Below are 12,993 nucleotides of genomic sequence, written 5' to 3' on the forward strand. Positions count from 1 at the left end.
AAAAAAAGGAAGGTGACCAGTTTCTATAGTACTAAGTGGCATATGGCTATTCTGTGATAATGTCCTGGTGGCATCTGGACTCACCTTGGCGCAGCAGCGAAGTCAAACGGTGTCACATGCAGGTCACTCCTCAAAACAAGTGAACCTATCCATCACTAAGTATATGAGTCCTAATAGATTCACTACAAAATTGTAAGAATCTCTTGACATTTACACGTTAAACATAAAATATGCACTTCAGGATTTTTGTCAATGTTTTGTGCTTTGAAACAAGATTTCCTTAATAATGCGGTGTCTTTTAAAGTCCCTTGAGATTGTTATGAGTCAGGACACTTGAAAGTCAAGTTGCCAGCGTTCTTATTTTGCTCACAATATTCCAATTGACAAGTGAGCTGCCTTGCACCTTGTCTAAAGGCGCTAACTGCAACGCACTGATCAGTTTGCACAAAGGTCATCTGCTGACAGCGTCCGTATCACCAAAAGGTCAGACTCCTTCTGCCATTTGGAAAAGAGGCAGCGTGATACCGAACTGCCAATACACTGCCAACTTGTCTTTTTCGTCACTCTGCTGAATTCACACTTTTTTGGCCTAAAGGCATCTTATGGTGAGGATGTTATTTATTTATTTATCTATTTATGTATTTGTTTATTTTACTAACAAACTGATACAAAGTATTTTTACTAAGGAGATTGCTCCTTTAAATTGCCTATCTGTCTTTAGTAAAAGTGATTAAATAACACATACACACACAAAAAAGTGCAAGAAAGTACAAAAATATATATTGTATGGCATCGCATACCAATATAGTAGTTAATGTGATTGTGTATTAGGCCTGGGTCTTACCCTTACTTTTTTCATTCATTTAGAGCAATAAATCATTTTACCCAGGAAGGTGTGCAAATGAATATCTATATCATAAATTGTTTTCTCTTTGGTAAATAACCAATATTGTCTTTCATACTTTGAAAGCAACTTTAATGGAAGATCCTGCCAGTGCAAATCATGTATTCCATCATTGTTTTTAACCAATTCCTGCAAGAAAATCTAAATGCGTAAAAAAAAAGCTAATTGGAACTGCTATCAAAGGGAATGTGTTTAAAGGGGTTAACTATGTTTTTTTGTGTGTATGATATCTGAGAAACCAATCCTGAGAGCTGTTGCGAGGTGGCTTTGAGCCATCTCCATATCATTAGCACGCTGCAGCAGTGGTTTGAGACCAGACGCCAGGTGCTCTACTGCAGATTGGAGAGCTATGCTGATCAAATTAGTTCTTCCTAACTGCACATCTGGGTGTTTACCTTAGATCTGTACTGAGGAAGATTTAAATTCAACGTAGCCCGAAATCCCTGAGTATTCAGTTTGTTATAGATCTAAAGCTATGTTTATTTTAGCTTTTTATATATATATATTTTTTGATTTTACAAAGTGATTTTTGAACTAAAAACAGAAAAAAATGTATTAAAAAATTACAATTATTGATTTAAAAGGAGGAGAATCAGGAAATGTATTATACATCTATACTCTTCATTTTAATTTGACCCTAAAACAGAAAGTTTGCACTCATGATTTACTTTCCCGGGCCACACAAAATTATGCTGTGGGCCAGATTTGGCCCCCGGGCCGCCACTTTGACACATGTGATTTAGAGGTTGGATATTAATAAAGAAAAAGTACCCTGATCGTAAATATTCTGTAGTGTTACCATAACAGAATATCGATCAATCAGAAACCAAAAATAATTGAGACTCCCTAATTTGATGACTTTTTATTTATACTCATTTTTTGAATAACTGTCTATGCTTTTGATTGTTGTATTGTTGTGATGCATTTATGATCTCGGGGAAACGGTTTCATCACTGATCTTCAGTCCTAATCTCTTCATTGATGTGGAGAACATCAGCAAAATGAGCCCTGCAAATATCTGGAGCCCATCAAGATTTGGGCAAGCATCAATATTCTCTCATTATCTTCACTGCAGGGAGGTTGAAATCTACTTGCATGCTTGCACTCATCTTTCTTAAGATCCACAAGCTTGCTTTGTTTCCTTGATAGAGACTAGTAAGCCAGTAGCAGTCACATTTTCCTCCACAAGACATCATTGAAGCGTGCCTGAGTTTACATGCTGCTCACAAATCTTTCATTGGTGAAGCCGCACTTAATATTGTGGCTAGGTCGAAATATTTTTATAATTTAAAGTTGTTGCAATGGCCATGTTAGTAATATTTTTATCCCAAATATATAGTAATTTTGAGAAAAAGGTCTAAAATTTCACTATGCAATTTTGCAGGTATTTTCCATGGGGATTTATGATTAGAATATTATTGTATAGTAAGCATGGTTTTGTTTTTAGAAACATTAATTGACTTAATAATGAACATCATGTTTGGTTCTAGAAATGTATTCGAATGCTTTACTTCAAATGTAACTAAGTTTGTTAAATTGGTCATATTGCAGTGTTATGTAAGCAAAAATATTACATGTAATGCAGTTAAATAACGGGATTGTTAATAATGTCCGATTGCTTTGCTAATGTTAACGTTCTCTTTAAAAGAAGAATATTTTATAGAGCCCTTGACTTTGTAATAAATATATATCTTGTACATAGCCATAAACCATTGTCATATAAAAATTGTAAATTAGCTTCATTTATAAAGAGCTTTTCCACTCGTTTTGATCTACATTGACAAATGTGTCAAGAATAATCAATTACACTTTTAAATATTGTCGAATTTGACAAGGAAAGCATTAGAATACAAACTCTTACGTGTAGAAAGGCAGCACATGAATCAATACAAAATGCCATTAATAAACCATAGAGAGGTGGCATTATTGATCACTTTGCCACCTGACACATTGTGAGCATTTAGTTTGTGGGTTGGCTCGTGAAAATGTCTTCCATCATGGTGGTGACCGTCAGTGGCATTTTTTCTCTACCCTTCGCGGAATTATGTAAAATGCTTGGAGAAATGACAATTTTATCAATTATGCATAGAGTGGGGGAGGTACGAAAGCATAATACCAAAGCAGAGTTTCCACATGGATTACAAAATAAAATGAAATGCTATTTTTTCTGATATTTTAGAGTTTGGAGTCCAAGCTCCGTTGGGGGGTCCTATGGACTCACAGATGGCATGCTTCCAATCTGATATGTGATGCGTGGACAATTTACAAATGCGTGACAATTCATGCAGAAAAATATTCCTCACTATGGTCCACCCCAAAGTTGTTTAATGGCCCTGAAGTCAGGCTTTTCCTTACTAGACTAATTCAAACCTAAATTTCTGGAGCTTGCACTTTGTATTGGCCAGAGCTACAGCCAAGCAGGACTAAAAGAGGTCTATGTTCCAAGTAGAATGCATAATCATGATCGCAACACATTTTTAAAAAGATAGTAGTATATATGATTTCATTGCATTAGCAGAACAGTGACAAGAGTCGAAAGGGGCCTAGTTTTGGTTTGATAATGAGCTTATAGAAATATTTGTTTTCCACACTAGGCTTGTTATACACTTATTTGTCAGAAGTGACCCTGATACATCCTATCTTAATAATACAATAGTTACCATGGAAACAAGCTGGTTTCATCTGCTTGAATATTTCCGTCAATTCACACATGAAAGTTGCTCGCGGACATCTATCAATAAGTAATATTGACAATGTGAATGGAGGTGAGTACGACCCAGCGTAGGTGTGTCTGTGGAATGATCTTTTTTGGGATGTTTGCCGAGCTTGAATCTTCTTCTATTCTCTACAAGGCCCCCCTTCGAATCTCTTTTTTGTATCACAGTCTGCTGGCACTACGTCTCAGTCACAGGACGCTCATTGCCATGACAAGAGCGCCACCAAAAGGTTAAAAATAAAACAAATATATATGTTCTTATTCTGAAACAGATTGAAAAAAATCTATAGTATGTATTTTTATAAAAATACATACTACATTTTCAATATGTTTGAGACTAAGAACAAACATTTGATTACATAAATTATTGCACAACTCTGAATCCATTCCATCTGTTTTAGTTATAAAAAGAGAATGTTAGTGAATGTGTTATGTGGTATTCTTATAACTTGTATGCATTTGGATTTGTGGTGATACTATGGTAGTGATATTAATAGTTAAAGTACTTAACACAAGTCTACCCTTAAAATGACAATAGCAAAAAAAACTTGCAAACACAAATAATCATTAAATTACATTAAGAATCTGCATTAGAATAATGTGCATTAACCTTTAACCTTTCATCTAGGAGAGGGTGGCAACCTACCCCGCCATGCAACGTGAATGTATCTCACCATTAAAGAGCACCATTTTGTCTAATATTATTAGTATATGACACATTTAATGCAAACATTGTTACGTTGTAAATAAATAAATAAAAAATTAAATCAAACGCCAACAAAGAATGAAATGGATCCCTTATCTCTCACTGTCTTATCACTTACCTTCAGTCAGCCAGTAGAAGGCAGATCCACGCTCAACATCCTTCCTGTTACCTCACTCAGAATTTATTTCATAGAATGGATTTGTGTTGTCGTGTCGTGCAACTGCAGGTTCAGAGTCCTGATGGCTGTTGGAAAAAAAGCTGCCCTTGAGCCTGTTTATCTGTGCTTTGTAGGAACTGTAGCGACTGGCAGAGGGTAGCAATTGGAACATGCCGTGTCCAGGATGGTGTTTGTAGACCAGGAGAGCCTATCCGTGACATTTGTTGACCTCATCTCTGTAGGCCAACTCATCCCCATCTCAGATGAGTCCGATCACAGTGGTGTCATAAGCAAATTTGATGATGGAGTTAGACTGGTGGGCTGATGTACAGTTGTATGTGTACAGGCAGCACAGAAGAGGACTCAGTACATTGCCTTGTGATGGGCCAGTGCTCATTCATAAGATCTATGTTTTGAACGAGTTAATATGTGCCTGAAACATACCGCTAGATGTCCCTGTTGATATTTCAACACGAAAAGGGCACCCGGAAAAGGACGTGGCAGAAAAAGTACTTCCTGTATTTTGCTGTCGTGTTGATCTCACCAATTCTCGTAGTGGAAAGCGCCTCTTTTCACAGTCGGATGTCAACCCGGATCAATTCTTTCAAGTTTTGAATGACAACTTAAGTTGGCGTTTTGGAAGGACCACGTGAGATGTCTACATGAGGAGCGACCGGCTGACAATCACTGACCGGATAGGGAGATGATGGCTCGGCTTGTTTTGGTGATGGTTGGGGGACTTTTGGTCCTCTCCGATGCCGTCTGGTCACACGGGGATGGCCAAGCTTCCTTCACGGATGAAATCCCTTTCAAAATCACCTGGCCGGGGGCTCAATTCACACTGGTAGGTAACCCCTTTTCAGCCCACTCAAGTGTTAATTCATGAAAGGATGCCTTAATCACAATTATGTCTGCTTTTCAGCCCACTTCGGGCGCACTTTACAAAGAAGACAACTTTGTCATCATGACCACACTAGAGAAGGAGAAGTATAAATGTCTACTACCGTCGCTGACCTCTGAAGAAGAGGTAAGGGATGCTATTGATTACTCTTTTCCCCAAACTGGAATCTCAGATTGCAATATCTGTTGGTTATGAGTGGATCATAGTGATCTGCAGGCTGGTGAGGAAGCCCAGAATTCAGTTATTTGAATGCATTTTATGATCACCATTAGTACTTTCAAGTGCTTTTTGGTAGATCAGTACAGTACTGCAGTCTGGCAAATAAGCACAACAATTTATTTAAAGCTTGTTTTTCTTATTTATAGTATTCTCAACTGTTTTTCCCCTCCCCTAGGACGATGAAAAGGAGTACAACGGACCCAATCCGTCAGAACTTCTGGACCCTTTGTTCAAAAGAAGCAGCTGCTCATACAGAGTAAGACCATTCATCCTTCCATTTTTTGGTACACCGACACTGATAAATGCAAAGTTTGGCCTGAAGACTAACCAAAAAGGCTTTTTTTTCCTCCGTTGGGTGGCAGATTGAATCTTACTGGACCTATGAAGTGTGTCATGGAAAACATGTAAGACAGTATCATGAAGAGAAGGAGTCAGGTCAGGTTGGTGTTCTCAGAAGAACCATCACCCAGAGCTGTCACTGTTTTGATAGTGTAATATTAATTCTAATATTGTCTGTATCCATAGAAAATAAGGGTTCAAGAGTACTACTTGGGGAAATTGATAGAAAAAGGAAAAACTACAGATACAGCTAAACTTGAAGAGCCGGAAACAACTGAATCACCACCTGAAACAGAAGTAAGCTTCACAAATTGAACAATCCATCTTATTTTCCACTATGAATATCACACGTAGTCCTTGTGTTGTTCACTAGGTATTGTCTAAGAACATAGAAGGCCAGCTGACTCCATATTACTCTGTGGATATGGGAAATGGGACACCTTGTGTGCTGAAGCAGAACGAGCCACGCTCAGCATCCGTGCTGTACGTGTGTCATCCGGAAGCCAAACATGAAATCCTGTCCATCGCTGAGGTTACCACCTGTGAATATGAAGTGGTGGTGTTGACCCCATTGCTCTGTGCGCACCCAAAATACAGGTGGAAACTCTTGAAATCAGTTGGACACTTTATTGGTCAAGATAATCAGATATAAACATGTCCACCCCCTTTCTTCGCAGGTACAAGTCGTCACCAGTGAATGCCATCTTCTGCCAGGCACTGACTGGCTCGCCATTCCGACCTAAGCGGCTTACCCAGTTGGACAAAGAGCAAGAAGAACAGCTGAAACCTCTTTTCAGCACCACTGCGGAGCACAGAGAAGTGAGTTTTTCCACCGGTCTTATGTAAAAAATACCTAAAAACGATGCCTGAGATATCTTAACAAAAAAAAAGTTTGAGTCTAAGTGAGTTAAGTCCAGTACTTGGACAAATAATTGTTTTAATGATTTATTTTTCAATTGTTGATGATGATAAAATGCATTAATGTAGAATTAAAGGGCAAACAGTGACTGAGTTAACTTTTTTTTTTTTTTTTATGATGACAGGGGGCTTCTTCAACGAGGGTACATGGGGCCTTTACCTCTACTCACAAACCTATGGCCGTGGGCGGGCAGGCGCAGGTTGCTGTAGGCACCACTCATATTTCGCGCCTAACAGATGAGCAGCTCATCAAGGAGTTCCTTAGTGGTTCCTACTGTTTACATGGGGTGAGTCCTCGCTGGGAAATATCAGTCGCCATGTTTAGATGTTTTTCCATTCCAAATTGTGTCTTTCAGGGTGTTGGATGGTGGAAATATGAATTCTGTTATGGAAAACACGTCCATCAGTATCATGAGGTGAGAAGGTGTTACAAGTTTAAGTTCATATATGGAGGAAAGCTGCCTTTTCTTACAGATAATAGAGCAAATCTGGTAATTGTAAAACCTTTGATGATGAAGAAATTTCCACTTGAAAGTCCTCCCATTTTTTATAGTAGGCAGGGTTTTGATTAGGCATCAATATAGAAGCAGTTAAGAGTTCCCATTCTCCCACAAGCAACTGGTCCCATGTTATGCAACCACTCAAGATACAGTAGATGTGAATCTCACTGTCTTCTAATAAGCAGATTCATTCAATTGTTATTTAGGATTAAGGTTGTGTTGGTATTTCAGGATAAGGAGCAAGCCAAGAACATTGTGGTGGTTGGCAACTGGAATGCAGAGGAACACATTCAATGGTCCAAGAATAACATGGCTCGATCATACCATTTAAAGGACGGTGGAGTGCAGAAAGTCAAGTATGCTTTTGTTGTACACTGAAGATAAATTCTCATAAAGCACTATTATCCATAATGACATTTTTTTTTACCAATCTCTGCAGACACGTGTCCCACTTCTATGGTCATGGTGATGTGTGTGATATGACAGGGAAACTCCGCCAAGTCATTGTCAAATTAAAGTATGTATTATACAGTGTTAAAATTCTGAGTAGATGGTTGAATAAGAACACAATTCATGGCTGAAATCTAATTTCTCCATTAGATGTAAAGAGTCTGATTCTCCACACGCTGTCACGGTTTATATGACGGAACCTCAAACTTGCCAATACGTCCTTGGGGTTAGTATACTCATTAATAATGTTAATGTTATGTTCCTGATGTTCTTGTGCTGTGTATCTGTGATTGATAGAACTAGGAAGAAAAAGTATACATACACATTTAATCAATTTTCTTCTTTTAGGTGGAGTCTTTAGTTATCTGCAAGCTGCTCGACACAGCCGATGAACATGGACTTCTGTCGGGCTAAATGACCCAAAGATCACGCGATGAGGACAAGCCTAACAATTGTGTAGTGTGTAGAGAGAGGTGTCCATAACGCATACCTTAATAAGGTTCAAACTGTGGTGGGTGATCAGGATGATGAACTTGAGGTTGCTGACAAGTTGCCGGGATTACTAGGAGTTCTGGATTGAACAATGGATCAAACTCCATACTACTTGCTTCATTCACCCAGCTGGGTTGTAGCTTCAATTGAGATGATAATGTGGATCTACTGTCCATTTTTCTTGTCTCTGCCAATGGGTTTTATAACATAGAAAATTATGATTCAGTGTGCGAATATGTGTGCGTGCATGAGATCACATATTAGGAGATACTTTGCACTTGAAGTCTTAAAAATCTTGGCAACGGGGAACTGTGTTTTTATGTTAAGGGCGAATGTAACTTATACATCAGTGGGTGTTTTAAAATGGAAACTAGGTTTGATTAAAATTTCTTTTTGAGACATTCTGTATTGTGTTCATTAAGTTTTGCTAACAATGCACACTAGGAAGTTGAATAATATCATATTAACGGGATAAAAAACTGATACGATTACATCTATGACATTGTGCATGATCTATTTTTGTTTTATTAACTGAATGACTTTTCGACTAATCAGTTGTACTGTTTTTAAAAGTGTAAAACAAAGGTTTTACTGTCAAATTCACAGCTAATTTGGATTAATTCCTTGAAGAAGGCACCAGCAACATAAATATATGAATAAGTACACATTAAGTAAAGAAGTGATTAAATATTTCCAAAAATTACAAGTCAAAAAGGTTATGATACTTTTTTTAATGATCAGCTAATAAGGGTATTGGGTAAAATGTAATTAGAACACAAAGCATTAAAATCACACCCATTATCAACAAACCAATTTTACTCAAATGTAGCAACTCTTTATACTCCAGAAAAAAACTTTTAATCTTGTTCAAATGTAATACCAACACAACACTTTTAAAGAAATTCAAGTATCCAAGAGATGAATAGATTTATTCTCAACCTTTATCTTTAAAATGGTTCATATTAGAGGGATGATGGTTTTAGACAGCCCACTAGTGGTTAATTATCTGGAAACAATTCAATTGATCATAAATATGTTTACATATGTTTACTTGGTCTGACTTAAGAAAGCAAATGATTTGAGGTGTTTCACCGAAAACAGGCACTTCTTGCAGAGCATAATATTGAGATTAAATTATGAACTGTCACCTAAAATAACTTAAAGGTATACATCCTAAATTTATGTTTGAGCATGCTACCCTTAGGCAGAATATTATGATGCATCTAGAAAGACACCCTTAAAAAACAGTTGCCCATTTTTAAGTATATCAAACCATATAAATATAGCAGATAACAGCTGCTAAATGCATGGTAGAATGGGAGCACATATTTTCTATAAATGTTCAAAATGAGAGTTAGGTGTCCTTATATATGATAACAGAGCAATTGGGGGCAAACAGACTTCATTACTCATCTTTTTAGCATTCTTCATCTTCCTAAATTTCATCAAATTGGTATGAGAAACAAAGATTTCTCACACAACTTAATCAGACTCCAAATATCTTTGCAGTTTTTGAAAGTTCCTAAAAAATAAGACGGGGAAAGCCAAAATATGCTCTTTTTAAATTTTTGTCTGTCCTCTCGATGGGATTGGTAATAATTGTGAAGAACCAATTTATTCCCGTAACTGGTTAATAAGGAAAACATGAGTGGAAAATGTATTCTCTATGAACATATGACCACAAAAAGTTTTGGGAGTGCTTTAACCCTTTGGCTGCCTGATGCTGTGGGGGGGCATGGTGCTAATTCAAAAACATTTGTTGTCACCTGCTGCATTTTTTGCTCTTTAGGCCTGCCATGAGAAAGTTTTAATGTCCACAAAAAATATGTTTTAGGTCTTAGGCAGTCAAAGGGTCAAGCTGACATTTTGTATACTATTTAACACTTGGGGATGAAGTATCCCCAGAAAGTCCTAACCCCCCAGAAAGCCAAATAACCCAAGACCTCTTGTTTTCAGCAGCCAATGTAAACATGAGGATTCCCATGGCAGAACACAACAGTGTTCAGACAGAGGGGATGGGGATCTGTTGCACTGAAGTACTCTCAAAGTCCTGCAGAGTGTCTTGGTGTGTGTGGTAGTGCATGGCCACGTAGGACTTGGCAAAGGCAAATGTCTGCGAGCTGGCAGGCTGGAGGCTGGTGGGTGAGCTGGGCCCAGCGGAGGGACTGCTGTTGTATATACTGTAGTACGGCTCGATACGAGTGTTAATAGGGGTGGAAGTGCTTGGCGGATGTGGTCGCCGTGCACCCCTGGGACTTGCGCCGCATTCTCTGGACTGACTGGGCCCACAGGCCTGGTCCACCAGCCTCCTCTGCGCCTTGGGCGAGAGCACGTATGCCGAGTTGGTCTCGTGGTGTGAGGATTTATTCCGGTTGACTTCTAAGTTGCCCTTGCCCATGGCATGCAAGCGGGTCTTGTACTTGCAGCAGAGAAGTCCTAGAGCGGCCCAACGCATGCAGCAGATCACACGGCGGCGCAGGCCGGCGCTGTTGCGCGAGTACACGAAAGGATTGATGCCGGACTTAAGGAAGATGAGGACGATGGCGCACAGTTCGAACTGGTAATGCGCAAAGCTGCTCTCCGGCGAAAGAACGTCTTGCGCCAAAGAGATCCCCATCGGCAGGCAGCAGAGCAGCACTGAAAAGACAATGACTACACAAGTGACCACAGCTTTTGAGTCCTTCGCCGTGGCCAAGTTGACTGTGGAGGCCAGCTGGCAGCAGGTGGCGCCCTGGGCTGCACCCGGGACCACCACTTGCTTGGTCCTGTTAGTGTAAGAGTGCGTCTGAACGTTCTGCAGTTTGTTGAACATCTGATTACGGTACAAGGGGCCCTGAGCACTACATGGCACCCCCTCAAAACCCGTCACTGCCAGAGGGGTCGGTTGAGGGTTGCAGCGGGCCGCCACGGCGATGATGGGACACTTCCTCACTTGAGCGTTTTTCCTCAGGGTCTGTGCAATCATCAGGTAGGACACTGACACCACGCCTACACAAAAAGCAAAGTCGGCAAGGTAGGCGTACAGCACTAACCTGGCTCGCCCCTCTCCAAGACCAAAGTGGGGCAAGCAGGGTCCATCTCTGCGTGGGTACGCCCGCATGGTAAGGAGGGCTGCCATGGTGAAGCTGGACGTCCATAGCAGGGCAGTGAGGGCCAACGTGCAGGGGAACGAGGCAGTCCGGTTAGGCTGTTGGCCCAGAACCATGCGAAGGCGATGTAGTGCGATCACCGCCACAGTCTCCAGCGACATGATGATAAAACCCGAGCTGGTCAGGTGGAAGGCGAAGCAGAAGCTCTTGGACACGCCATCCACACCACCCGCATCCAGGTAAAGCACCAGTGCAAACATGGGGGCCGTCACACAGCAGATAAACAAGTCGCAGAAGGACAAATTGAGGATCATGAAGTCAAAGTTGGTTCGGAACTTCCGGAAAGCCGGGTCGAAAAAGGACAGGAAAACCACCAGGTTCCCGTAGGAGCCCAGGCAGAAGATGAAGACGAGAAGGAGGGAGCAGAAGGTCAAGGTGGCTGTGTGGACAACTGCCCAAACAGGGGGGTTGTGGGACACCTGGGTGCCATTGAAGTTCACTTGCTTGGGCACATCCGCAAGCTCTGATGGTGGCTCTGTGCTGTTCATCATATTATCATTAGCCGCCCACCGTTAAAGAGTCAAACATTATTCCTCTGAATAAGAGGACACCGGCTCCTAAAAACAAAACAAAAACCTTATTTTAAAAAAATCCATCCTTAAAGATCACAATGCATGCTGATTGGGATCATAAATCATCGACGCGCATCCAAATAAATACACACAATGAGCGTCATATTGGTTAGCGCATCATTCTCATCTTGAATTCCCAAACATGTGAAAATCTTACCGTTAGACAAGCCTTCGATGATCATCATTTTTCAATCTCGCACCTTCGCGGCACCTGAATGCAACGTACCTTCGAAGAAAATGGGGAAAACACTCAATTTACACGCCATTTGGGAATAAATTATAGGCATCTTCTCGTCGTCTTCGTTGCAACGATGGTACAAAGATCCGATTCTCATAGTCAGATCGTTCTGTATTTGTTGATGGGGGGTTTCTCCTCCTCTTGGCGATGTATCCATTTTTTTTTTACCCCGGAGCCACCGGACGTGTGCTGGTTAAAAAAGAAATAAATAAAAATAACGTTCATGAAGTCACAACGACGCAGGCGAGCAGTGAAACACAAGCACTGCTTTCAAATAGTCGGGTGTTATGTTTAGGGACAGTAAATAAAACACACGTTTTAGTCTTTTGCAAAAGGATGCTGTCAGTTTATTTATTTATTTTTTTAAATGCATTTATTTTATTGTGCTGTTGGGTGTGTGTGTGTGTGTGTGTTAACTCAAATGATGTCATTGACGGGCATAGGTGTCCAATTTATTTGAACTGGGAGGGCGATCTTGTGATGTGAGGCGCGTCTATCGCTGCCAACCTGTCCTGGTCAAAATGATTGGACCCTGTCAATGAGTTGCTGAGTTTTTAATAGTAAATTAGAAATGTGGGTTGCCATTTGATGCATAGAAAAAAATAGTAATTGGCACATTTATTATTATTATTTATTACAAATAGATATAGAAATTAGATATGGTTATATGTGCACGTGAATTTCAAACAATATAAATAAAACACTACTCCATGTCAAACATTTCATATCATT

At 40.0% G+C, this 12,993-nt stretch overlaps 2 protein-coding genes across 2 annotated transcripts; one reads left to right on the plus strand and one right to left on the minus strand.

Moving 5' to 3' along the window:
- Nucleotides 1-4,993: 4,993 nt before the first annotated feature.
- erlec1 (endoplasmic reticulum lectin 1) lies at nucleotides 4,994-8,701 on the plus strand. Its single transcript, XM_077730061.1, has 13 exons — nucleotides 4,994-5,327; nucleotides 5,406-5,510; nucleotides 5,779-5,859; nucleotides 5,966-6,043; nucleotides 6,129-6,239; nucleotides 6,316-6,539; nucleotides 6,620-6,761; nucleotides 6,986-7,147; nucleotides 7,217-7,276; nucleotides 7,592-7,716; nucleotides 7,800-7,877; nucleotides 7,961-8,036; nucleotides 8,159-8,701. Exons 1-13 carry the CDS (start codon nucleotides 5,187-5,189, stop codon nucleotides 8,222-8,224), a joined length of 1,449 nt encoding a protein of 482 aa, XP_077586187.1. The 5' UTR covers nucleotides 4,994-5,186; the 3' UTR covers nucleotides 8,225-8,701.
- Nucleotides 8,702-9,063: 362 nt separating this feature from the next.
- On the minus strand, nucleotides 9,064-12,530 carry gpr75 (G protein-coupled receptor 75). The gene is made up of 2 exons (XM_077729732.1): nucleotides 12,181-12,530; nucleotides 9,064-12,008 (listed from the first exon to the last, which is right to left on the minus strand). Exon 2 carries the CDS (start codon nucleotides 11,940-11,942, stop codon nucleotides 10,305-10,307), a length of 1,638 nt encoding a protein of 545 aa, XP_077585858.1. The 5' UTR covers nucleotides 11,943-12,008; nucleotides 12,181-12,530; the 3' UTR covers nucleotides 9,064-10,304.
- Nucleotides 12,531-12,993: the final 463 nt, after the last annotated feature.

Source organism: Stigmatopora nigra, chromosome 12 (assembly GCF_051989575.1).
Source record: "Stigmatopora nigra isolate UIUO_SnigA chromosome 12, RoL_Snig_1.1, whole genome shotgun sequence".
NCBI lineage: Eukaryota > Metazoa > Chordata > Actinopteri > Syngnathiformes > Syngnathidae > Stigmatopora > Stigmatopora nigra.

Excerpts from the sequence above, each read along its gene's own strand:
- erlec1 (XM_077730061.1), top strand. The coding sequence starts at position 5,187 with ATGATGGCTCGGCTTGTTTTGGTGATGGTTGGGGGACTTTTGGTCCTC. Across the intron at positions 7,148-7,216 it reads GTTCCTACTGTTTACATGGG|GGTGTTGGATGGTGGAAATA; the intron begins GTGAGTCCTCGC and ends TGTGTCTTTCAG. Across the intron at positions 7,878-7,960 it reads CAAGTCATTGTCAAATTAAA|ATGTAAAGAGTCTGATTCTC; the intron begins GTATGTATTATA and ends TTTCTCCATTAG.
- gpr75 (XM_077729732.1), bottom strand. The coding sequence starts at position 11,942 with ATGATGAACAGCACAGAGCCACCATCAGAGCTTGCGGATGTGCCCAAG.